Genomic DNA, 26,956 nt, shown 5'->3' on the forward strand with positions numbered 1-26,956 from the left:
AACTACTTTCTAAAAACGTTTTCAAAATCTAAGTTAACATTTAAAAACTAAAAAAAATTAGTTTTCAAAAACTTGTTTCCGTCTTTAAAATTTGGTTAAGGATTCAAATATGTTTTTAAAAAAGGTGAAAACATATCAAAGAAACTGTGCTCAAATAAGCAAAATTTTCAAAAACAAAAGACTAAAATAAAATGGTTATCACTTATCAAGCATGTCCTTAGTTTCTAAGTTCTAACATGAACTATTGGAAACTGGGGGTTGTACTTGGGTCACTATTTTTATGCCAGGCTCCACCAACAACTGGACTCTGAGAGTCCTTAGGGTTAGTTTGGGAATAGTATTAGTATATTAGTTGGGGGTGTCATGGTAATCCGTTAGAGGTAGGTTGGATATTGGGGTGTTATGGTAATCCGTTAGAGGTAGGTTGGATATAAATAGAGGTAGTAGGGATGGGAGGAGGCATCCTTTGGGAAATGATTTATGGTTAAGAACTTAGTATAGTTCTTGGGAGAGAGATAGCTCTCTCGAAAGGCTATTGATATTGTCATTATCTCTTCGATATTGCAATATACTTATCTTGTTTTATTTAGTATATTTGGGATCCTAACACAAACTTGAAGTAGGAAAGTTCTGACCTGACCTGTTGCTAAGAAAGATTTGACTCTGCCCTTACCTTTTAAGATTGCATGTAATTTACCAGACTTATGTCACTTGATGCCATGTTTCAACCCATAAGCACCAATAGAATACCCTAGACTGTTACTAAAATGAAATCAAATAAAATACATAAAAGATTTTTGTTATCATACCTCAAACTTTACAGAACCAAGATCGAGCTTTTGCTTCACTTCCTTAACAACGTCAGGCTCTGAGAATATAAACTTTAGTTATTTGACAAAAAGAAGAATAGGAAATATAATTTGAATTATATAACTTGAAAATTGAAATTGAGATGTAATAGGTCCTCGATATAATGACATAACATGCCATAGATTTTCACCACACAATATTACGTGCAATAATTCCTTGAGAGAAATGAAAATCATCTAAAAATTGACATTTCTATGAACCACTCCTTCGAGAGCAAAAGTATGCAATCTTTCGAAAAATAAATAAAAAAGACTGAATTAGGCTATATTTTTTATCTTCCCCTTCCCCTCATATACTGCTTTTAGTGTTCTTTACACTTTTTTTTTTTTTGTAATATTTCATACTATCAATGTGTGTGTATATATACTGCTTCAAAATCGAGTACAAGAGCTTGGAAAAAGAGCGCCATAAGAACTAAGATTTTGAAATTACCAACAGCAATTGACTCCGTAGACGCTGAGACAGGTTGACCCTCAATCCCATCCTCTCTCACAGGAGTATAAATGGCAACCAACCTATAGCCCACGTCATCGACATTAGCTTCATACATCCTGCCTGTTTCTCCTGGAATTGCATGAAATCAAAATATTCGAAATTACAATAATTTAGTTTACCTAATTTCTAAATTAGAAACAAAAAATATATATAATAAAAAACAAAAGTTATTAGAAACAAAAATAATAGTTCAATGAAAAGTTCGTTTATTGTTTAAAAAAAAAGGAAAAAAAAACATAAACTTGCATGCCATTAGGGGTATAAAAATAGTTATTATGTGATCACTTAATGCAAAGTTGTTAAACCTTAGACAGAATAATGTTGAAGGTTGAGAAGCAAGAGACATGAGCAAGAAGCCTATTACTAAAGCTTATTTCATTTGGGTCAATGCGGTTTTATTTGCTTTGTTTTCTCTCTCCCAACAGGGTTGTATCTTTGAACATTTCTTTTGTATCTTTTTATCTATCCAGGAAAAGTTCATTGCTTGTTTAGAAAAATAAAGAAAATGGTATCTAAGTTACCTGGTATGGAGATAAGATCAGGGCTCCCAACCATGGACCTAAGCCACTGAATTCTGCTCTTTCCTTCTTTTCCTCCACTATAAATGCCACGGACTGCATATAAATTGGTATGAAAACCTCTGCCCTCTATTTCCAGCTTATCAATTTTAGGAACTCCTATAGAGAAAAAAGAAACATTCTGTGTTAAAAAAAATAGGCAGTAAAAATAGTAGGAAGGATATTTCATTGAATGGAAATACAAGAGACATAACACGGCTAAGATACCGCCCAAGAAAAAATTAAAGTTAATTTAAAGTCTTGCTCAGAAAAAAAGAAGTAAAGAAGCTGTAAGGTATCTCCTTACAAGTTGATATTCAAAATCAAGAACAAACTGCCATCAGGCATGCAACAGTGCCCAACCGTTAGAGAGGGTGGGAGCTCTTCTACCAAGGCTAAACCTTACAAGCTAAACCCAAAAGCACAAGTACTCTCCATACAAAAGCCCCTTCCCTCACCTATGACTAGGAGAATTTACCCCTTTACCCTTCCTAACATAGGTATTTACCACAGGGGGTCTCCAGAAGCCTTTAAATATACTAATGTTCCCAAAAATACATATGTTTTAGGGAGATAATCTAAAGATTCTTTCTACTCCAAGCATATGGAAATCGACAAAATATCAATTTATACAGTTCACATCAACGAAATAATGGTAATAATAATTAATAGGAGACATCAAACTATTGATTTAGAGTTAAAAATTATCTCCATTTGCTTCCTATCTTATAATGTAATGTGAATAGAACACGTTTACATTTTAACCATCAATGAATAGTCTAGTTCTAAAATTTAATCTAGTTTGATCTATGTTCATATATTATGAAGAATTGTATTGAACAAACAAAATTTACCGTGGTTTATAACTGTTAATTGATAAGAAAATAAAATAATTCTTACTTGATTACCACAAATGATTGATACAAGGCTATATAAATAGCAGTCGCAAAGAAGAAACTAAAAAGAAATTCTTGCCTATTAGGATAAGGAAACACTTACCTATTAGAACAATAAAACTCTGACGTAAATAAAATAGAAAACCTTTAAAATAAAATAAACTATAATTTAACACTCCCCCTCAAACTGGTGAATGAATATTTTTCATTCCCAACTTGTTAACCAAATGCTCAAAGTTGATGTTGTTCAATCCTTTTGTAAGAATATCTGCTATTTGATTGTTTGTTGGTACAAATGGAGTACATATGAGGCCGCTATCTAACTTCTCTTTTATGAAGTGTCTATCAACTTCAACATGCTTGGTTCTATCATGTTGAACTGGATTATGTGCAATACTGATGGCAGACTTGTTATCACAATAAAGTTTCATAGGCCCTTCCCATGGAATCTTCAAATCTTCTAAAATAATCTTTATCCACAGTAATTCGCAGATGCCCAATGCCATTGCTCTAAATTCCACTTCTGGTTATTGTACTTTCTTAGGTGGGAACTTATTGATAAGAAAAAAAAATAATTCTTACTTGATAACCATAAATGATTGATACAAGGCTATATAAATAGCAGTCACAAAAAAGAAACTAAAAAGAAATTCTAAAAAGAAATTCTTGTCTATTAGGATAAGGAAACACTTACCTATTAGAACAATAAAACCCTAACCTAAATAAAATAAGAAACCTTTAAAATAAAATAAACTATAATTTAACAATAACCATCAACTCTTTTCACTTATAACCTCAGAGGATGACTAATTAATGAACAACAGGATTTACTTTTCATTGTGAATACATTTGAAAAGCATATGACCTGGCAACACTAATGAAGTCTCAGCATGGGTTGGCTCAGTTGATCTTCCAAATGAATCTATCACAGTGCACTCGCATCTCAGACAATGACCAATATCCTCAAGACGGACTTTGTAAGAGCAAGAACGCTGTGTTGGTAAAAGCTCAAAGGATTTTGTATCTTCTTCTTCAGCTGAAGCGGACCTGTTTTTTTTATTCGAAAGTTTCAGAATATGAAAGATTGCATGTACATGAGACTGATAAATTTCTGGTTTCCGAAACAATAATTAAGTCAATTACGAGGACCACAATTGGGCCCCAAAAATTGTCATACAATTGATATGTCATTCTTACGAAACGTTGTGCATTAAATTATGTATAAATATAATTCTAAGAATCGGATCTTATACTGCCATGTATTTTCATTTCTATGTTTGGTTGTTTTTCTTCATTTTTTCGCTTCCTTTGGGAGCACTTATATCCTTGAACTTTTTTCTTCCTTTCCATATTATTGTTGAAAAGTTTGTTTCTTGTTAAAAAAAAAACGAATTAGATCTTATACCCGTGCTCTGATGAATGGAATGATAATGCACAGACATTCTCTTTTGATTTAAAAAAAATTAAAATTATTTTTTTGAACCAGAATTTTAGCAAACAAAGAACTCATTTAAGAATTTAAGAACCACATAAACACACACACACAAAAAAAGGAACCACATAAACACAGTATTAATGTATGACACCATACCATTGGTATATCACTTCTTTTATGTACTTATTCCAGACAAATTGTTGATGGTCACTCTTCGGGATCACTTCTACTGCAGTTAGAACTTCACCTTCGATCGCCTTTCCAGTGAGAGCAAGCATTTCCACTTTAGGAAGCTCTATAGATCAACAAAATGTCAAAATTTTAAAATAAAACTTATAAGGTTTGGTAGAAAATCAAGCTGAAGTTGAACCAATTCATTTGGAAATTAGGAAGTTAGCTAATATTTTTGTAAACTAATTTATTTCTTTTTAGTTCATATGGTTAGAGCCTCTTGGTGTTACTCACCATTTAAGGAATAAGAAAAAATCTTTCTCCTATACAAAGCTTCGGGCTTCACATTTTAGGCAAAATAATTAAAAATCAAAGTTATGCAGATTGAAAGAATTTATTACCTGGAAGAATAATTTCTGTTGGATCAGACAACACGAGTTCTCCAACAATAGAATCTGAACGAACTGGTGTGTATCTGTAGGATATTGGTTCAAAAAGTGATCCCATTAGACCATCCTATCTGATGGTTTGGCTGCTAAAAATCTTCATAACAAGTCACAGTGAAAAAAAATCACATGATGGACTTACAAGAACAATTGCTATGAAAAATAAAAACTTTCTTCACATACATTCTGATGTTCGAATATTAGAATGATTTATTTGAAGAAACATATGAAGCAAGAAAACAGATAGGGGGGTTACACGCATCAAAGGTTATTAACAAGCAGTCTGCTTTTGTAATTCTTGTTGTTGTGGGCTTCTTTACTTCTGATTTGCTTTTTGGTGGCTCCATAAAAAAGAAAATGACCACACGCAAAATTAGAAGCGTAAGAAAATAATTGTTGTTTATTTGCTTAATACTTCTATTGTACAAACAAAAATGACCTACTTCATCGTCTCAACATAAGGAAGGGCCTCTGGGCATCTGTGTCAAAGAAATTTTGTAACTATTCTTTAGGCCATTTTTATGGATTGGAGCCTATTTTTTATAGCTTGTTAGCTTCTTGTGGCGCCTTTTGTTGGAATGTTTTGTGGTACATCCCTTTTGTACAATTTCATCTGGCTCAATGAAATCTAGTTCCTCATCAAAACATAAGGAATGACCTAAGAATTTTCAACTTTGTTCCTCTTGATATTCTCCACAATCAATCATTTTGTTCACTTCCTAATTAGCTCAAATGTGATCAGTTTAAGAATTCATTTTAGAAGAAACCCAGAATAGAAGTCAGGCCTCTCCTCGTGTTTTCCTTCAAGACTTGCACCTTGTAATACTAACGTGATTAGTGTTTGGAAAGCGTGAGACACGTTGAAGTTCATTAACTTTCTTGTCGACTAGTAGTAGCTCCTTTTTTTCATTCTTTTTTTTCAAAATTGTAGAGACTAAGGTTGGAGAGAATCCAATGTGATGTATTCTCATTATTAAAGTCTCTATATATAGATAAATATACAAGGTTGACCTAATCCTATCAGGAGAAGGTAAAGGACAGATTAATATTAATACAAGAATATAAAATATACTAATATATACTCTAACACTCCCCCTCAAGTTGGTGCATATATGTTAATCATGCCCAACTTGTTAGACAAATAATCTATTCGTGCTCCATTCAACTTGTGTTATGTGATTTTTGATATCACTGGGATCACCTCAGAAGTTACGATTGATTTCTTCTCAACCATAACAAACAAACGAACTTATTTGAACAAAACGACAGAACCAAACCAAACCAAATCTGAAGGAGAAAAGGGAATTGAACCAAACCAATTGAACAGAGCCAAGTGAACCAAACTAATTGAATTGAAACAAACGAACCGAACCAAAACCGGTATAAATCAACCAAACCAAACCGGAATGTGATGAACCAGACCGAACCGAACTTGAACCGGATGAACCAAACCATTTGAAACCAAACCATTTGAAACCAAACCGATTGAACTGGACTGCTTGAACCAGATCAGGTGTTTTCTGAAACCAGAAACTCTGAAACCAGAAACCCTAAGTGCTACCCCACGACAACCAAAGGGGCGAAGGCGATTGGCGGTGACGAAAGCGCACGGCGACTGGCGGCGACGAAGGTGCGAAGGACGGCTAGGCGAAACCCACGAATAGCAATTGGAAAACAGCAGCGGCGGCGGCAGCGGTCGGCGGTGGTCGGTGGCGGCAGCATCGATAGTAGTGAGTTGAGTTGGATAGCAATGAACAAAACCCTAAGGGACAAAACCCTAAAGGACAAAACCCTAATGGGTACAAAACCCTAATGGTCACAAAACCCTAATGGGCATCAAAACCCTAATGGGCACAAAACCCTAATGGGCAAGAAACCTAGAGCTCTGATACCATGTAGAGACTAAGGTTGGAGAGAATCCAATGTGATGTATTCTCATTATTAAAGTCTCTATATATAGACAAATATACAAGGTTGACCTAATCCTATAAGGAGAAGGTAAAGGACAAATTAATATTAATACAAGAATATAAAATATACTAATATATACTCTAACAAAAATAAAAGGTAAAAAGAACTTTATCTCCTTTAAGGCGCCTAACACCTAGCACTATTAGGTATTCCCTCTCAGAACATGTTATACAAAAGCAATTAATATTTTCCATTCACTTCATCTAGGACCAGCTACCATAACCACAGTCCTTGGTGCAGGGGAATTCCAAAGTTGATGAATGAAATTATAAGGCAAGGCATTGGACATTACATCTTGGAGAAAACAAAAAGTATAATTACCCAAATAACAGACGGCAATTATAATCAGCTTCGGTGACTTCATAGGTCATAGAGGTGGCACCCTTAATGAGAATGATTGTTCCATCATTTGTCTCTTGATACCAACTAAAGAGGCTCAATCCCTCATAACCACCAAAATATTTGCCTTCTCCAGAATAAATACCAAATGACAATTCTTTGACACGAACAGCAGAAACCACGGGTAAGGCTGTAACAATATTTAATATCAATTAGTTATCTAATTAAAAGCCGAAAGTATTAACCTACATGTTGCTGTATAGGACATAAGAGACACCGACACGAACATCAGAAATAATATCAATAGAAGGAATCAAACCCCGTTCTTTTCTCCAAACCAAAATATATTCCATTTTAAACTAAAAATTGAAGATCTATAGCCACATCTGTACCTGGGATCACAGGTGAACTTGAAACTGCAACTAATGGCTTTCCACATTGGCCATCAACACGTGTGGGAAGCCAATGCAAGGCCAAATATGAACCCACATCATCGAGAGATGGAATATACGTTCTGGAACAACAAACCATTCAATCCATTCATTTTATTTGGACTCAGTTTAACGAATTGAAATTCAAAATCATAACTCACAGCTTTCTATCACATATGAAGACATCTTCACGAGAATTCAACAAGTCCCCTAGTTCAGATTCTTCCAGTTTATGCCTTATCCTGTACCAGATATATTCTCCAGTGCCTTCATGGCCACCAAAATACAACTTCATTGGAACTACCTCCTTGCCCTCACTGCAATCTGGTATTATAAGTTTTAGTCCCATAGGTTCCCCTACACCAAAGAAAGGAAGTGCAGTTACTAAGTATATGCATTAAACTTTGTATCCTAGACTTCCACACAATTCATCTAGTATAGACATCCCAGTTCATTCGAGGAAATAACAGATTTAAAAGAATTTCTGCAAAATTGTGTGCACTCAGCAAAAAAATGCTTGAAAGCATCAACAGTTTCATATTGCAATGACCTTGGTCCTTTTGTATAAGAGATCAAGGGATATATTTAGCATTGCCTGGTCCTTCTCTTCTCTGTGTGGGATAGAGAACAGAGAAAACTTGGAACCATAAATTTGTTGTGTTGGTGGTGCAGCAAAGAAGACTAATAGAAAGATTTCAGGAAACTGTGCAGGGGTGAACGCATTCTGGGAGATTCAATTGCAAGGAATAAAAGAAACCTAAAGAATAATGTTTAAACAGTTAGAATAGTAGATGTGGGTACAGAAAACAAATTAAGAAATGGAAAATGGTTTTCAAATAGTGAGCTCCACATCAAAATTAAAAACCATTTCCATTCCATTGATTCATTCTCCATTTAGTGGGTCCCACTACCTTTTCCAGTCTCTCTACTTATTTTCTGAGTAAACATATATCTGTTTCTAATTCCAAGCATAATAACATTCTGAATGTTAATTTTTTTCATTCTAATTCAGTTCAAAAGAACTTTAGTAGATGTCTTTCATTGATGCTATATTCTTTATTCAGCTTTTATTTTTTATTATGAAAGCTTATATGTAATATCTTGGGACTAACATCATGAAGTTAAAACAGTAACATGGAATGCAAATCCCCAAAAAAGACCAACATGACAATCCTAATTATGGATATAAATTACCTGGAGCAATTACATCCGATATTACGCTCCTTGGGTTTCCTTTCATTCCATCATCTCGTACTGGAGTGTAAACAAGTTCAATATGGCTTCCCACATCATCCAAAGTTAAATCCAGGAATTCTGTTATATGAGAAAATTTAATGAGAATTTGGGGTCAGAAGAAAATAAAACCAATCAAATAACTCAACAAGATCTCACCATCCCTCATGAGTTCCTCCTTTGTTCCATTATTATTAACCCTAAACCACTCATGATGACATTCTCCTCTCTCCCTGCATTTAAAGAATAAAGAAAAGAAAAGCCTTGGTATCAAGAACAAAAGTATACTTCTCATAATCACACATACCCCCCACTATAAGCTGCATTGAAGTTCAAACGTTGGCCTTCAACCAGCAATCCAGCAATCTCCAAAGACTGACAAATGGGAGGACCTGCATTATATTGATACACATACACATAAAAGCCTTCAAATAAAAACAAAAGTGCATACGTATATTAATTAAACCATAAATATGTCGACTATATTTTAATTTTCATGATCCTGATAAAATAAAATTGGATTTTTTTTTATGAGACACATATTTCAGTTGACTTATAAAACTGGAATTTACCAATCCCAGTTACGACTCTAAATCTCTAACAAGCTAAACTACAAGACTTTGCTGACTGTTTGAAGAGCTAAAGGGAAAAAAGCTCCTTGTAAAATTTTGTTATGTGAAGTTGAAAAGAACTATATTTACCAGGCACTATAGGTCCAATTTGTTCAGAAATAACAATAGGACCACGAGCCCAGTCACTTCTTACAGGCTCACAAGAAACAGATACAAGGAAGCCAATGTCATCAACTGAGAGCATGTATGTTGCTGTTGTTGCCCCCCTAACTTCGTGCTGAGTCCCATCAGTGCAAGTCTGTACCAACAATATAACTCTCAGACATAGAGTGGCTGTGCACATAGTAACCAGCAAATAAATAAATCAAAATTAATTTCATGTTATAACAGATATTAAATTACTAGATTTGAATTTCCTACTGGCTAGGACATTTTTATTTGTATCTTTTCCAAAATGACCCAATCTTGTATGGTACTTGCCAAATAACTCAGAAGAACTTTTTGATTAAAAAATTTTTAATCTTTCATTTCATCAATGAAAATTCTGTTCCCTTTATTAAATTTATTATAAAAAAAGAATTACAAGATTACAACAATTGGTGTTGAGGTCAAAGAAAGTACTCGAAACCACCGAAAAACTGATTCACCCTCATCACCACCCCAATAGTTCTTGTCGACACTAAGAATTGTTCCTTCAACAACACTTCCAACAATATCTAGAGAGAGCAATCTTGGGCTACCTGATCATCAAAAACCAACCAACTTGAATAAGAAACTACATTCAAGTAAATATGAATAGACAAATGGAACAGAGCTCATTTTTTATACGAAAACTACACAGGATGATTGCAGTATACAAAAAAATAAATGTCTAAAACCAATAAAAGACATGAACTTCTCTGATACAGGCATTATTGCAACCTTTTGTCTCCTTGTTAGTTTTTTAATGTTAGTTACTGTTGGTTGGTTAGCTTCTGTTTTCATACTTAAACTGCCAAATAGAAAATTGGCAGCATACTAAAATTGGATAAAAATTCAGAAAGCTAAGGGCAGAGTGTGATCTTAACCCTCTGCCCTGAGGTTGTTTCTCTCTTTTGTGGTTTTCTTTATACATTGTCTCTTTATCCAAAATAAAATAAAAACTATTAGTGAAATATGGGCTACCTGGAGGGCATTTTTGTAACCCCTTTATCAGCGGAGGTCTTCCTCCATTTTGTAATTTCATTACTTTAATGAAATCGTGTCTCTCTTCAGAAAACAAATAATAAATTAAATTAAATTGAAAACATTAAAAACTATTTATTAAAAAAGCATGCTAGAGGCCAAGTCTTATAGATTCTTTTGAACTTTATCATCTTTTTATAGATTCATTCTTATTCAAAAAAAATTCTAATAAGAAATTCTTTGTTTAACATTGTAGTATCACATTATAGAGTTTTTCTTTTCTTTTCTTTTTTTTATCCTTTCTTTTCTATAGAAGTTTAAGTTTCCTGACAAGGTTCATTTGTCATCTCATTTGCGGCTCGCATTGCAGATGATTCCACTGGTCGTTTGTTCTTTGTAAAAATGGAGATGCAGATGTTGTTGAGCTTTGCTTAGTCTTTAGTTAGTCAGCTTTTGTTAGTGATGTTATGATTTGTTTTGTTAGGTCTTTAGGTTGACCTCAAGTTGTATTCGATGGAATTTTGATTCATGTATTTAGCTGGTTTGAAAGTCTTCTTTCCTATGTAAGTTGTTGATAACCATATGTAATTTTTCATCCATCATTACATCAATGAAAAATTAAGTTCCCTCAAATAAAAAACTGACAAAATAACAGAAGACATATTCACATTTTAGACTCTATACCATAAAGAATTGTGATCAAAATCATCATTTCAGTAAATGGACAATGAATTAGGATAACAATTAGAAAAATGCAATAGAAAGCAAGAAAAAAAAATTACCAGGACGAATTCGCTCTTGTGCCATGCAAATTCGGGGCTCACCCATTATCTCATCATCACGGACAGGTGTACATTGAAATGAAATGAATTTACCAATTATGTCCTTCGGAATTCGATACTGAAGAAGTCCTGAAACCTCCTGTATTAGAGTGCCAGAGTCATTTTCATTCTGCAGATTCATAGAGCAACAGTGTCAACACCATAATAAACCCATAACACCCAGCAAAATGCTTATGGGTGCTCGGTTTTATCAGATATAATCATGATCATACAATATCAAATTGCATCAAAACTGCTACTGCAGCAGATCCTAATTCAAAGCCCTGAGCTGCTACTTTTTCAAATTTCTATAAGGATATAGAGAAGGAAAGAGGAAATGAACAAATATTTTATCTCTGGTGGTCATGTCAGGATCTCAATAATGCTATTCATTCAACAGGATTTCCAGGTAACACGGCATAAATTTGTCAAATAAACTTTGTAGACTTCCTAAGCCACCCTTTACTTATACCAGGGAGGAAGAAGAGCAGCTGATAATGCTGAGTAAAGAGGAGGAAGAAAAGCTGGATTTAGTTTTAATGAAATTGTGTTTCTCTGCAACTTAGTTTGATTGCTTGCTCACAAAGGAGTTTGTATCTTGAACTTTTTTCTTTCTTTTCATTTATCAATCAAAAAATTTTGTGCCTTGTCCAAAAAAAAAAAAAGAAAAAAAGAAAAAAGCTAAATGTCAAGGGTCATAATTCCCCCCTTTACCCTGTCTGTGATAGACGTTCACTATGGGTGCCTTACAGTAGGTCTACAACATGTTGATTTGTAATTGTGCAAATTCATGGTGATTGTTCATAGAATAAATTGTTATTATTGTACACGACATGATACAACAAAAGCTGGACCAAAGTGCATACCTCATGAAGGTACCATCTGTAAATACTTTTTCCTTCATGACCCCCAACATAACCATATGATGCTGTTAATATCCCACCTTCAGTGTAATCACCAGTAATTGATAAGAAGTTTAAGCTGGGAGGAAGGGCTACAAGAAAGAAAATTGAATTAGGAGAAATCTAAAATGCCTGTCCTGGAGTTGAAGAAGATGCAGGTATACTGTTGATAACCTGCACACTGGCGGGGCAGTAAAATTCCAAGTCAAATAATGAACACCTTAATATGCATTTTCCCCAGTGCACAATATAAAACTAAACATTAGACACATGTATGTTTATAAAGTGAATTACGATAAATTTATACAATTTTAAAGCACATAAGGTCATAAAATTATATTATTTATTCAATTATTTACAATTCAATAAATTCAAAGACGCAAATATAAAATAAAAATGACTTACTATCAACTGAACTATCTGATATTGCATAAGCTGGCTCCCCTGATTCACCATCTGGAGCCATTGGAGTGAATTTCGCAACAATGTAAAAGCCAACTGCCCCTAGAGGTACACGAAATGCCTATACAGACGTCAAATTTAGAACTAGAAAATACCAAAGGGAAAATATTCCAAAGTGCGAAGTTTGCCTAAGATTCAACTGACAACCGTATATTTTGCCACTTACCTTTGCAATCTTGGATGTGCTCAATGCCTCAAGACCATCCAAACTTTCCAATGTTGAAGAACTTGTTTTAAACCACTGTACTCGACTAGAGCCTTCACTTCCTCCAGTAACTACACCAGTTACAGTAACCTTACCGTTTTCTCTTATATCTCCAATTATTTTTACGTTTGTGACCTTTGGAGGAGCTGAAATTGTGAAAAAATATGTAAAGAGAGGGAATATGTTTTAAGAAGATCTCTTTTTAAAATTAACATTTCCCATCAATAATATATAAAAGTATAGGAAAAAAAGGATGGAAAATATGTGTATACAGAATAAGCTTATGTAGTTCCAATAGATAGCAATTTAAATGCATGGATACAATTTTCAAATAGAAGTAGAAAAAAATAGAATTTAACATAATTAACAAAAACACAGGACCTAAGAGATATGGGAACAACATGAATACATGATAACACCGTGTCATTTAGTTAAAGACTCCATAATCAAATAAAAAATGAACCTTCTGCTGAATAAAAGGTTCTTCTTTTCTTTTTTTTATGCCCTTCTTGTTCTTCTATTCATTTTTCTCAATGAAAGAGTGGTTTCATATCAAAAAAAAAAAACAAAAAACCTTGCTATCTAAATTGCATCAAATTACCACTGATTAATTCACCTCAAATTTGCGTGAATTGCAAAAGGAACAGAGAAACAACAATTGACCAATCTTGGTCGTTTATTTATTGTAACCTAGCTAGAAGATGCTGGATCTCATTTCTCAAAAGTTTGGTTTACCATGGTGCGGCCTTAAAGACACTACTGTATTTTCACTACACCACCCACTTAGGCTAGAGGCACTTTCTTTTTAAAACACTTACTTTGGTAGGCTCCTTGCCTTTCTGGAAAGGCGCATCAAATACTAATCTATGTTGCCTTGTCCATCAATTAACATAATTTTATACCTTTCTCGGCCTTTTGGTAGTATCTGTTTTTATCCATTAACATAATTTTATAGTCCTAAATTTTTTTTCAAGGGACGTAACTAGAAACTTACAAATCTAATAATTTGTAAACTACTCAAATTACCTGGCTTAACTACATTTGATGTCACTGACACAGATTCACCTTCTTGCCCTAAGACACATTAAACAAGATTATCAAAAATATTTAGTAGCAAGAAAATTTATAACATTAAACCAACTATTATCAGACAAAAGGGTAAAAGGCAAACCCTCCAAATTGACAGGCACATATACAAAAGTCAATTGCCGCCCAATATCTTCTTTATTCAAGGTATATTCACATGTACCAGAAGACACCAAATCAAAGTCTCTGCATAATAAGTCAAGAAAGTTTCAATGTCAAAACTATAAACAAATAACAATTTGAAGAACTAAAAATGTGTCACTGATTCAAGTTTATTCTTTTTTTTTTTTTTGGTGTGTGAAAGAAACAATTTCATTGATAGCATGAAATTACAAAAGTCCCGTAGAGGGATTACATGAAGCACTTCCAATTGCCTATAAGGGAAGAGTAACTGTAGTGATGGAAAAGAGGAGAGCTTTTACACCATGTAATAACTAGATAGACTATAGCATCAAAAAGCCTCTCATAAGGGAGAAATTTAGGTTCTTTGAGCCAAAAGAAAGCTCGAATGAAATTCATCCAGAGTAGCTTCTTTTCCTTTTTAAAAGGGTGGACAGCAAGTGTTGTTGCAATGAGGAGGGGAGGATCTGTTGGCAATACCGTGGACCAACCAAAAGCATTGAGGGTGAAGTCCCAGAAAACTGATGCATATGGACATGTGACAAAAAGATGTTGTTGGGTCTTCAAATTGGATTGGTAGATTGTGCACCATTGGGGGATAAAGCCATATGTGGCAGCCTTCTTTGAAGTTTATCATTAGTTATATGGCACGGTAACTGAGCTCCCAAAGAAATAATTTCACCTTTTTGGGATAGAAATCTTTCCAAATGACGTCAGCAAGATGGGGTGAGGGGTCCGGGTTGTGGTGTGTTAAGTCCTTAATCAGGGAATTGGCGTAAAAGATACCATAAGTTTCTAATTTCCATACCATGAGATTGGCTCTTGTGGACAAATGGACAGCAGAGAGCTGCTGGTTGAGAAACACCCAGTCAGTAATTTCTTCATCCTTTGTCTTCTAAGACCCAAATTCCAGCAGCTAGATTCTTCCTCCCATAGATCCCTTATGGATGCCTCTTTCTTCAAGGATAAGTGGAGTAACCGAGTAGTACAGTTTCCAGCTCTTGAGAGCCTTCCCTCACCAACCTATCCAATTTCATACCATCTGCTATACAGTTTTCACTCTCCTTTATAACTACCAGAAAACCTTCTAGCTCATTACTAACGAATTAACTAACTCTTGCACTTTCTATAAATGTAAAACAAACTGGTAGTCAAGCAATCTTATCCGATGAGCATTATATAATTAGCATACAATGATACAAGGGAACCAACAACAAACAATATGTAACAGGAGGCAATCAATGCGAGTCTCAATGAAACATACATCTGTCTTATCCCAAAGAAATCTAATGCTCGCACTGTTGGGGACTATAGGCCAATTAGCCTCACCACTTTTCTCTACAAAATTGTGGCTCGAGTGCTTTCTTCAAGACTTAAAAAGGTCCTTCCATCCACCATCTCGGAACTACAATCAGCTTTTGTGGAAGGACGACAATCCTTGATGCTTCCCTCATTGCCAACGAAATTGTAGAAGAATGGAAGCGGAAGAAACAAAGAGGGGTGATTATCAAACTTGATATAGAGAAGGCTTTTGACAAAGTGGATTGGGATTTCCTAGACGATATCCTTTGTGCAAAAGGTTTTGGATCTACATGGAGAAAATGGATTAAAGGATGCATATCAAATACCAATTTCTCTATCATCATCAATGGGAGACCAAGAGGTAAAATCCAAGCAACTCGGGGCCTTACGCAAGGTGATCCTCTCGCACCTTTTCTCTTCATTTTAGTGGTTGATTGTCTTAGTCACCTCCTCACTCAAGCTGCTGATTCGGGATCAATAAAGGGCTTCTCTTTGGGAACCGAACTTCTTCATATCCACCACCTCCAATTTGCCGATGACACTCTTCTCTTCTCCATTGACGAGGATGAAGCCATCAATAATCTTTTTCAGATTATTAAGACCTTCGAGGATGCATCGGGTTTAAACATAAACCATACCAAATCGGAGATCCTCGATCTTAATATCGAAGAGGATCGGCTCAACACTATTGCTGCTTCATATGGTTGTAAGGTTGGATCTTGGCCAAACTCATACTTGGGTCTCCCTCTTAATGCATCTCCTAACACTGTTGCTTTTTGGCCCCTGTTATTGAGAAAATTGAAAGGCGACTACATTCATGGCAACACTCCTTCATCACTAAAGGGGATCGACACACGCTGATCCAAGCTACTCTTTCTAACCTTCCTACCTACTATCTCTTTCTTTTGGCCATGCCTAACAGGGTTGCTAAAGACATTAAGAAGCTTCACAGAAACTTTCTTTGGAGGGGGGTAATGATTCATCATCGATGCACCTCGTCAAATGGGAGAAAGTCTCGAGTCCTATTGAACAAGGAGGTCTCGGTCTACACTGCATGAAAGACAAGAATCTTGCTAAATGGATTTGGCGCTTTAGAATCGAAAAACATGCCCTTTGGAGAAGAGTCATTGTGGCAAAATATACAGCTGAAGCTTTCAACACCAAACCTGGATCAAAATCCATTTTGCTGGCCCATGGTCCTTGGAGGAATATCTACAAGCAGAGGCATCTCATTTTTGACAGAATATCCTCCAAGGTGAGAAATGGAGCATCTACTTCTTTCTGGCTTCATCCTTGGCTGTTTGATTCCCCATTGGCCTTAACCTTCCCCCGCCTCTTCTCCCTATCTCTTCAGAAAACAGCTTCTGTCAAAGAAATTTGGAACCCCATCCTCAATTTCTGGGACATAGAACAGAGGAGGAAATTACAGATTGGGCAACTCTATCCCATCATTTGGATTCCATCTCTCTCCATGAAGGTGATGACTCATGGGTTTGGCCATTAGACAGGAATGGATCCTTTTCCATCAAGACTCTTCCCACTGACATGGCTCCAAAGAGATCCCTCTTGCACTCAACTCTTCCCAAAGCCATTTGGAAAGAAAACTACCCCAAAAAAACCAAGTTTTTGATATGGGAGCTCGCTCACAGGGGCATCAACACCTCAGATAAGCTACAACGAAGATTACCCTTCATCGTTGTCTCACCACATTGGTGTATTCTATGCAAAAAAGAAGGGGAATCGCCCTCCCACCTTTTTCACACTTGCTCCCCGGCCATGGACTTTTGGAATTTGATTCTCCATGCATTTGACTGGTCTACCGCCCTCCCTTTTGACATACAAGATTTGCTGTCTTTAGTTCTTGTGGGTCACCCTTTCAAGAAAGCTAAAGAGATTATGTGGAAGGACTTCATTCGAGCTTTTCTTTGGATTTTTTGAAATGAAAGGAACCATCGACTATTCCTAGACAAAAATCTGCCTTTCATCGCCCTTTTTGATAACATTACTTTTCATGCTATGTCTTGGTGTAGATCAACACACTTTTTTCATTCTTATAGTTTAAGCTCTTTATTATCCAATTGGAGAAGTTTTCTGTAACTTCTTTGGTTTTTGGTGGATTTGCCCCTCTCTTTGTAATTTCATCCATCAATGAAATTGTTTCTTATCAAGAAAAAAAAACAGTAGCAGTGGGGACAAGGAAATAGCAGAGGGAAGCCACATAACAAAAAAAGTATAGTAGATCATGTTCATCAAGTTCACTGATGAAAATCTATAAACTTTAATTCATTAAAAACACAGAGCAATACTGGAGTAGAAGAAATTATCCAGACTAATGTTCATGTCCTCCATAAGATAGAAGGAAGATATATGTTTATTACTTACCCAGTATCCTGGTTCTCATACAACCACTCAAACTTGCTTGGACCTTCTCTTCCTCCAAAGTAATCACCAACTCCCTTGATGGTAGTTCCTTCAACAACATCTCCTATTATTCGAACATTACTGACTGATGGGGGAGCTGCAATCAGAGGTCATGATTAGCTCCATTATATTATATGCTATGAAATATCATAAAGGTGCCAAGGTTGAAGAGACCATGACAAAAAGGAAATTTATTTTTAGAAAACATGTTAAACTATCACTAAACTCAAAAGCTTAAGCAAATGGATTACAATAAATTTAATCTTTTGTCCATACTTTTTTCCTATAAGAAACCAAGTTTTCATTGAATAGAACTCCTTCTCACATATGGGTTTGGAAAATAACACAAGGGCTAACAAGTGATTATCAATATTAATGAGGAAATTACATTACAACTCAAGACCTCTTACTCTGATACCATATCAAACTATCACTTAACCCAAAAGATTAAACTGATGGTTTGCGATAAATTTAATCTTTTATTCACATGTTAACCAAACATCCTATGCATGGATGTAGTTTTCACATGAATAAGAAGAAAAATGAAGTTCTCTAAAATCAATTGTGGGAGTGGGAATGCATATGGCATAGAAGTTTGATGACTTGGTCCTTGAGAAGAATGGTTTTGGAGTAGTTTGGCAAAGATGGAAAAAATAAATCTGTAGTCACCAGCAACACCTCAATGAATCAATAAAATGCATATTCTCGAAGAATACTAGAAAATAATATATTTGTTTATTCCAGAAAGGCATTAAGAGAAATCAATCTATAAGATAAACATATGGCTTAGGATTCAGAAAACATCTATGCAGTTATTCATTATTCACATACCAGCTTTGATGAAATCAGTATATTTATATTGAGGTTCGCCTTTGGCACCTTCTTCTGTAACAGGTGTGTACATGAAAACCAAACTTGAATCGATATCATCTACTGTCAAGCAATATTCCTCCTCTTCTGCTCCAACAATTACAACAGGGGGGCTGTTCCATTTTCTCCTTAACCAACTGAGGATGTAAAGACGGTTTTTCAGAAGAAAAGACCATGCTTATAGGTATATGTGCATGTATTAGCTAATATGTGTATGAGAATAAGCTCAACTTTGCTTTTCAATATTTGAAAGGTTCGTTGGATAGTTGGTTACTACTTGGGAAGTTTGGCTTTCAAAGTCAGGAGGGTCGCCTCAGCCCTTGCCCGTACGCTGTTTTCTCCTTTTTGGTTTAATACCTTCTGTTTCTTATCCCAAAACATGAAAGTCAGGAGAGTCTTTGCTTAAAGATAAAAAGCAGATTTGTTTATCAGTTTATATTAAGGGACAGTTTATATTTGGTCCTCTCCTTATATTTACTTTCTTGTTTTGACAAAAAAAATTTCTAATTTGGAGTCTTTTTTGTAAACCCCTTGGCTGGCAGGGATATCTCATCTGCTTTTTTTTTAATCCTCTTTCTTCTTATTAACAAATTCGTTTGTTACCTATAAAAAAAAATATTAAAGAAAAAAAAGTTACCTCAAAATGAGTTTTTGGTTAACATAAGCCTAGCTCATCTAGTTAAGGGACTTAGAAGTCATGAGTCCACATGTACTAAAAAAAAAAGATGAGTTTTTGGTTACATAGTGTGGTTTTAGGCTGAAGAGTTTTTCATAGTTATTTTGACTATCCTTTCGAGGTTTTTACTCTCCATTACAGGGTTTGCGGACTTCCTAATACTTTTACTTGCAGCAGTGTCTATATAAAGATTTTATTTATATATTAAAAAAAAAAATCAAGCAAGTTTTCTTTGGATCACTCCAGCTAAAGCTTCTTTTTGAAATCTGGCTAGAAAATTTCCTTCAATGGTCTGAAGACTTTTGAGCTCCATGGAGTAAAAGATTTCTATGTCTTTATGTTTTTCATACATTGAAAGGTTGATGCTTTCCATTTTGGGTTTGATTACTCTTGTAACTTTCCTTTTTGGTTTCCAGTAGGAGCTGCCTTCTATATATACACTCCAGAGTTCCATTTAACCTTGCCAGTACACTTTCAAAATTTCAACGAAAAGTTGTGTTTCCTTGTCCAAAAATAAGAGTATTAAGTTCAACTTTCATTTTTGTACAAGTTGAATGTACAAGTTTCATAAAAAAAACTTCACTATTCAACTTTCATATTTGAACCAGAACAAGAAAAAGTTAAAGAATGTGTTCTCCGGCTCTGACTAGAATTTATCCCACCAAAACCAACCACTCCTCGTTTACTGATGATGATACATAGCTTATTTACATGCATGTATTTTTCAAATTGGTAATTTAACCTAAAATATTTAATATAGGTAGTAGGTACAAGTCAAATATTTACTCATTTATGGACTGTCCATTGAAAAATTTGAAGGCTTCCATTTGATTGTGATGCCAACAACCAAATAGAATACATAATTGTTTGAAGATGCAATCTCACCTAGCAACACTTTTCCCAGGAGATCCTCCACACCATGCAACGATAGCTGAGCCTCTGATAATATTACCCTCCACTAGCTCCCCATGCACTTCAAGGTTCACAACCTTCGGAATTCTGCTTCCTTAATAAAATAAAATAAAATAAACATGACTGGATAATGCCATTATCTAAGCTGTAATTATGAGGATAGTATAGTATGAATGCCAAATATGAAGATTAAAATATCTCCAAACAAATTATTCATCTAGTATTACAAATGTAGAAGGGCTTCCACAAATAACAAAAATATTTTTGAAGCAACCATAGTTGAGGAGTAATTACAAAAGAACTTGGTGGAATAGCTCCACGTACAACATGATAACTTTTTGTTGAGGAGTAATTACAAAAGGACTTGGTGGAACAGCTCAAAGGGAAGGAAACCAAACTACTCAACTCGCAAATAATATCCCTACCTCTAGTCTCAATAGTAAAAAACCTCTGGTCTTATTGGCTTTTATTGTCTCTTCATTATATGTATTGCTCCTTGTTGGACCCCTTTTATTTCTCTTCTCTCTTTCTATCTCTCCTTTGGGAGTTTGTATTCTTGAATTTTTTCTCCTTTTCCTTCATCAATGGAAAGTTGTTTCTTGTTTAAAAAAAAAAAAAATCTAAGCCTAAAAAATAAAAGTAAAAAAAGGGTTGCTAACAGCCTTCCCCTACGAAAAGAAGGGCTTTGCCTTACAAAGGTGAAAGTGGATAGTTTTTTTTTTTTTTTGAGCTAAATGAAAGTAGGATTTTATTTAAATATATACACACAAATCTATATTAGAGAAAAGGTAAGAACTAAAAATATTGAGCCCAAACTTAGATTTGTGAGAGGATCCAATCTCAATCATTTGTTTCCCTAAAAGAACAAGAATAGGTTTCTTCGTCATTTTCCTCTCCTTCTCTCTCTTTTTTTTTCACCCCTTGGGTTTGTATCTTGAACATTTTTCCTTACCATATATCAATAAAAAGTTGTTTCTTGTTCAAAAAAAAAACAAGAATAGGTACCTGGGGCAACTGGAGATGATATGGCGAAAATGGAATTATACTTGGTATCTCCCAGGATGGGAGTGCACTCTACTTTTAATACTTTTCCAATATCTTCATGCTTTGGCCAATAAACCTTCCCAAACATCAGCAGCATAACATAAGAATAATGTATCGACCTTCCATTTAATCATAATGCTTAAACAGAAACATAAATCACTCTAGGATCTTATACCTCTGCAGTAGCATCAGGTATAGCGACAAAATTAGTAGCTATTCTCTCCCCAATAAACCATTGATACGTTAACACTAATTGTGGGTCTGTTAAATTGTCTTCTGGATCAAACGAGAAATGACAGCGACAAGTATCTTCTTCAAATGGTCGATCAACGGAAGCTTCCTTGAGCAAGAATCCAGGGGGAGAATGATCTTTCCATTTCTCAAGAAGAAAGCGAAACGTTGAGTCTGATCATTTAAAGCACATATGGAAAAAAATTAACATTAACCAAGGAATATTATCTTTTCGTGGTTACAATTTTGTTCCTATTCAAATAATGTTTTTTATTCATTGAAACAGTGTAAAATTGCAGTATAGAAAAAGGTGCCATATACAGGGAAAAAAGATTACTATTTGCATACCTGCTTTTTTTCTAAAATTAATAAGCAAGAAATATTATCAATGAAAAGTTTGTTTCTTGTTAAAAAAAAAAAGTCTTGCTCCTTGAGTTGTAACTTGTATTCCAATGCTGAAATCAAAGGACCTAGTAAACATTATTTATGCCAATTCCATCTATGAAAAAAGCATTTGAATAATACTCTGACATGAATATGATTCTGTTTGTAGGCCAATCTATTTCTCTTTTGATTTGAATGCAAGGATGAAGATTCTACAATTTTTTTAAACAAGATACAAACTTCCAAAGGGAGCGAAAGGTAGAAAAACAAAAGATTACAAAAGAGAACAACCAAAAGATGAGCAAATAATTAAGGGTTCTACAATCGACCAATGTATTCAGAACAAAATTAAGTATAACTTGATGAATAAAGAATCAAGTGAATAACTTCGTAAAGACCTGCTGCAAGCTCTGGACGGCAAAACTCCCAACCATCCCTAATGCATAGACCAGTATGTGCAGGATATCGCTTTGCCAATGCAACCTCCTCACGAGAAAGATCTGTCCAAAATTTTCAAACATAGGTGATAATAGCTAATAGTTGATGCAATGCACGACATATTCCAAATTTCTATTCTAGTAAAATAATTTCTTTCCATGAAATTTTTTTTTTTTTTAATTAAATAAGACATGAATACTTCAGTCACGATAATGAAATATATAAAAGGCTTCCAAGGTTAGAGAAAGGTTTTTTAATTGGAAGCAATGTAAGAAAGAAAATTGTTTTTTTAATTAAAAAAATAAAATGAAAAAAGGAACTCTGGAAAAAAAAAAAACTCCAAAGAGGAGCGGACCAAAGAATCTACAGTCTCTAGCTGTTGAAGTGAGAGGCTACTCTTATTAATATATAAACATACTTATGAAAATTTGTTTAATCAATATATGCATGCATACAATTAAACATATGTATCCAAAATTGAAGTTATAAAATAGGAAGTTCAATCCCCAATTAACCGTTCAAGTCTCTAGGTATTGCTTGTTGCTGCTAATCCTCAACAATGACAAAGAAAACCAAGAAGGCTGGCATTGTCAGGAAATGGTACCAAATATGGTGCTAGTTTGAGGAAATAAATCCCCAGACCCTAATTAACCGTCTAGTTTCTAAGTGTGTTGTTGCTGCTAATCCTCAACAATAACAAAGAGAACCAAGAAGGCTATCATTTCCAGGAAATACGGTACCAAATATGGTGCTAATTTGAGGAAGCAAATCCCCAATTAACCGTTCAGTCTCCAGGTGTGTGATAGAACCCAAAATATATTGAAAGATAAAAGATACAAGGATCACAATGTAACCCAAGTATTAGAGGTACTTGAACCGTACTTGAACCCTCCCCTCTTGAGATATCACTCGAGCCTAAATCACTACACAATTGCATACCTCAACTATTACACCGTCACTCTATTTATAACAACTCTGCCTAACAACTTCTCCATCTAATTACTAAGGTACCCTCAATAATATCCCTAATTATCCTAAAGGTCATTCCTATCAGTGTGCTTGTTGCGCTTTTTTTTTTTTTAACAAGATACGAACTTCTCATTGAAATAATGAAAAGGAACAATAATGCCTGTTTCTGCTAATCCTCAACAATGAGAAAAAGAACCAAGAAGGCTGTCATTGTCAGGAAATACAGTACTAAATATGGTGCTAGTTTGAGGAATCAAATTAAGAAGATGGAAGTCAGAAGTCAGCCAGCAAAGCAATTACTTCAGCAAGTCTTGCAGAAAGTATGCCATGAAGAGGAAGGCTGTTGATATGCGTTTGTAAGGACTGGAAAGATGAAAGCAGGAGGTGCCTACACATTGAACATTGCAAGTGCCATGACCGTTAGGAGCACACTCCGAAGGCTGAGGGAGCAGACCAAGAGCTAAGTTTGATTAAGAATTTGTTTTTCTTCTGTCTTGAGTTAGTGATAGTGTAGAGTTCTTGGAAGATGACTGTTGGAAGCAATTTGAGTACACCCGTTTGACTTCATTTCAAGTTGAGACCCAATAGCTCTGCTTATGTAGCATATAATTTTTTATTATCCTGGGTTTTTGAAACTGCAACATCTCTACTTTATCCAACTGCATCAGTTTCTTGCTTTCAAAAAAAAGAAAAGAAAAAAAAAGGAAGTTCAATCCGGTAGTGTCTTAAGCTGATATGCTTAACTACCAAGTTGAAAAAGAAGGGTCACTAATTCCAATGTATATAGCTGAAAATATTTAGGTTACCTCTGTCATTAAATTTTTTCAAAGTAGGTCCAACCAACAAAATTGAAGCTGCTTCTAGATGTGGCATTTTGAGTATGGGATTCTCCTCTACACGCAAATGCTGCAGCATAAGAAATCATGAGTCAAACAGAGGTTCAAAAATTTTGGCTGGTTTGGGGATGTCATTGGTTACCATCTATTTTGTTTTTGGAACTTCGAAGCTTTGGATTCTTTAGAAAAATCAGACAAGTCTAATAACTTTTACAATCGCTCTAAAATCTTTGGAATCAGCAAGTTCAAAGTCAGATTTAACTAAGCAAATTGTGTTGCTTTAAGTTGAAATTTTACAGAGAGTTACTGTTAAATAAATAAATAAGTAAATAAAATAAAGAGTTAGTCCAACTTCTTAATTCTAAATTCATACAGAATCATGTCAAAACACTACGAAAATAAATTGCTGACCGTGCAGTGAAAAACTGAAATGAACTTGATTTTTGCTTGACATGATTGACTTTTCATAAATTCTTATAAATATATAAAGTTACAGTTAAGAAATTTGTAATGGTTCTAAAATGAGTTAAAATATGGTTTTTTTTTTCATTTTGGACTTAAATGTATAGTTTATAATTCATTTGATATACTAATCGGAGTAACTCTTGACTGATTTGTAGTTAAAATGCTTTATTTCTTTTAAACTCACTAACTATGCTCCATTACATGTGCGGTGACATTGGCCATATCTTACTGCAAGGATAAAGCCAACTAGTTTGTTTGGCTCTAAATTCTCTCCCACAACAATGGACTAACCACAATTGACATCGCCTCCAGGTTGATATGAGATGAACTATACTGAACTTTTCATACAGTTTCGACCTAATAGTCTTTACAAGTAAATGTGCCATATTATCTGCCATGCAAACCTCTTCGAGCCTATATGTGAATAACAGTTTTGATTGATCGAATTTAGGCCACTCACATACATTCTATATGCACCTATATAAACAAATAACTAACCTCCAGTGCAGGTAAATGAGGAAAGCCCTTGAGGGTGAAAATTCTATTTTTGCTGGCAGCTAGTACCTACACAAGTTTTTGTCATCTTATTGAACCATGTATCAACAGTGTAGAAAGAATTGAGTGTCAGGTGCTGACAAAAGAAATCTTTTCATAAGATAAAAACCTGAAGTCGAGGCTGACTTGCCATTGAAAGTGTCTTCAACTTATTTTGAGCAACAGAGAGAAACTATTGAACAATAAGATGGTAAAGAAGCAGAGATAACAGAGAAAAAGAGCAAGAATGTCAGAAGGCTTGCTAATGAACATTTGGGGTGGGTGCTTCTTTCAACTTTTACCTCCAAATTTGGTAGTTGTGGAAGACTGGCTAATGAAGTAATTTGATTACCAGCCAGATACAGTTGCTAAAACCATAAAAAAATTTAAAAATAATACTTAGTCTGGGATGTAATAAACGTTTTTATTTTCTTTTTCATACCAGATGGGGAAAAATAATGAACTTGTGAGATACCTGAAGAGCTTTGCAATTATCAAGAGGTTCAAATCCAGGTCCTTTAAAATCATTGAAACTCAAGTCAAGAACCTGAAAAGAAATGGGAAAAACATAAACTTAAAACATTAAAAACCAAAAAAACAAATGTCAGTTGAAAAATCTATAAGCATAGTGCAATGTTATCAAGTTTCAGGCCTGATTTATAAATCAACTACTTTTAATCCGCTGCATGTATTCAATACATATCAATAGAATTGGATGTCAATCTTATGAAGTGACAAACCTTGACTCTCTTCAGTATCTCTACTCCTTCCAATGTTGACAAGAGATTGTCCCTCAGGTAAACGAACTATCAAAAATAGTATCAGTATATCAAATCATAAATTTAAGATTACCAGGAAAGCAAAATTGAAGAAACTAATTCAATTGTGATGAAAGATAAGAAAACAAAATAAATGACAGTATAGAGAGAGAGGAAGAAAAAGAAATAATGATTCTAATCTCTTCCATTAAAGATGCATCTATGTCTACTATATTCAAATATGAACCTACGCGCATCTCTTTTGCTATAGCACTTCTGCTCCTTCTCAGTGAAGTAATTTTCATGTAGGATAGCGAGGAAGGTGCATTTGATCCTTGAAAATATGTCATGCCCTTGCTGCCTCCACGGAGAAAAATATATGAACGCCAACCACTCCATTGTTCAGAAAGTGAACTTAGGAAAGGAAACGACTGAGGAAATATTCCTCAGTGTTTATGATTAATTCAAAGAAAAATAAGGAAAAGATTGGTAGGAATAAATCTAAGAATTTTCTAATGCAATACTAGGGATTGGGAGAAGGTGTGGGATAAAACTAGATGATCTGCGACTGCATCCAATTGGTGTACTCTAGCAAAAGTTTTTCATAATTGGAATTTGTTTATGATTATTGGAACCCCTTCGATAAAATTCCTGGACTCTTTGACTAGATAGCTAATCCATCCTTTCAGTATTCCTCTATTTGATTGAAATGCAATGAAAATTTTCTTCTCATCATATATAATTATATATACATCTGTAAGTATGTATGTATTACTCCAGTATACAGTGTAATAGAATGCACTATGATCTCACAACATAAATCATGGATTCTTCACCAAGAAAAATCAATTTCCATATCAATCTATCATATCCAACCAATGACTAAGAGCCTATAAGCATGCTAGTTAGTGATGTTGAGCCCATTTTACATTAAGTTAAA

General features: G+C 34.6%; 1 protein-coding gene and 1 pseudogene across 2 annotated transcripts in view; one reads left to right on the plus strand and one right to left on the minus strand.

Moving 5' to 3' along the window:
• The window catches only part of AIR9 (Outer arm dynein light chain 1 protein), a 31,980-nt gene that overhangs the window by 1,625 nt on the left and 3,399 nt on the right, over positions 1-26,956 (minus strand). For both annotated transcript variants that reach the window (XM_022290854.2, XM_022290855.2), the window contains 32 exons: positions 25,999-26,064; positions 25,734-25,805; positions 25,561-25,626; positions 25,389-25,451; positions 25,223-25,288; positions 24,230-24,329; positions 22,415-22,516; positions 21,577-21,806; positions 21,363-21,477; positions 20,331-20,451; positions 18,731-18,906; positions 17,861-17,996; positions 14,142-14,242; positions 13,997-14,044; positions 12,932-13,116; positions 12,709-12,826; positions 12,268-12,395; positions 11,363-11,531; positions 10,038-10,156; positions 9,546-9,714; positions 9,152-9,236; positions 9,004-9,077; positions 8,806-8,925; positions 7,773-7,968; positions 7,573-7,694; positions 7,163-7,370; positions 4,826-4,899; positions 4,410-4,548; positions 3,684-3,865; positions 1,887-2,042; positions 1,303-1,434; positions 810-868 (listed from right to left, as the gene is read on the minus strand). In XM_022290854.2, the coding sequence (XP_022146546.1) occupies positions 810-868; positions 1,303-1,434; positions 1,887-2,042; positions 3,684-3,865; positions 4,410-4,548; positions 4,826-4,899; positions 7,163-7,370; positions 7,573-7,694; positions 7,773-7,968; positions 8,806-8,925; positions 9,004-9,077; positions 9,152-9,236; positions 9,546-9,714; positions 10,038-10,156; positions 11,363-11,531; positions 12,268-12,395; positions 12,709-12,826; positions 12,932-13,116; positions 13,997-14,044; positions 14,142-14,242; positions 17,861-17,996; positions 18,731-18,906; positions 20,331-20,451; positions 21,363-21,477; positions 21,577-21,806; positions 22,415-22,516; positions 24,230-24,329; positions 25,223-25,288; positions 25,389-25,451; positions 25,561-25,626; positions 25,734-25,805; positions 25,999-26,064 (3,897 nt within the window). The remainder of the gene's footprint in view (positions 1-809; positions 869-1,302; positions 1,435-1,886; positions 2,043-3,683; positions 3,866-4,409; positions 4,549-4,825; positions 4,900-7,162; positions 7,371-7,572; positions 7,695-7,772; positions 7,969-8,805; positions 8,926-9,003; positions 9,078-9,151; positions 9,237-9,545; positions 9,715-10,037; positions 10,157-11,362; positions 11,532-12,267; positions 12,396-12,708; positions 12,827-12,931; positions 13,117-13,996; positions 14,045-14,141; positions 14,243-17,860; positions 17,997-18,730; positions 18,907-20,330; positions 20,452-21,362; positions 21,478-21,576; positions 21,807-22,414; positions 22,517-24,229; positions 24,330-25,222; positions 25,289-25,388; positions 25,452-25,560; positions 25,627-25,733; positions 25,806-25,998; positions 26,065-26,956) is intronic.
• On the plus strand, positions 22,525-24,072 carry LOC148213472 (large ribosomal subunit protein eL43 pseudogene; annotated as a pseudogene).

This window comes from Momordica charantia, assembly GCF_013281855.1.
Source record: "Momordica charantia cultivar OHB3-1 chromosome 1 unlocalized genomic scaffold, Mcharantia_2.0 BLBB01000001.1, whole genome shotgun sequence".
NCBI classification, from domain to species: domain Eukaryota; kingdom Viridiplantae; phylum Streptophyta; class Magnoliopsida; order Cucurbitales; family Cucurbitaceae; genus Momordica; species Momordica charantia.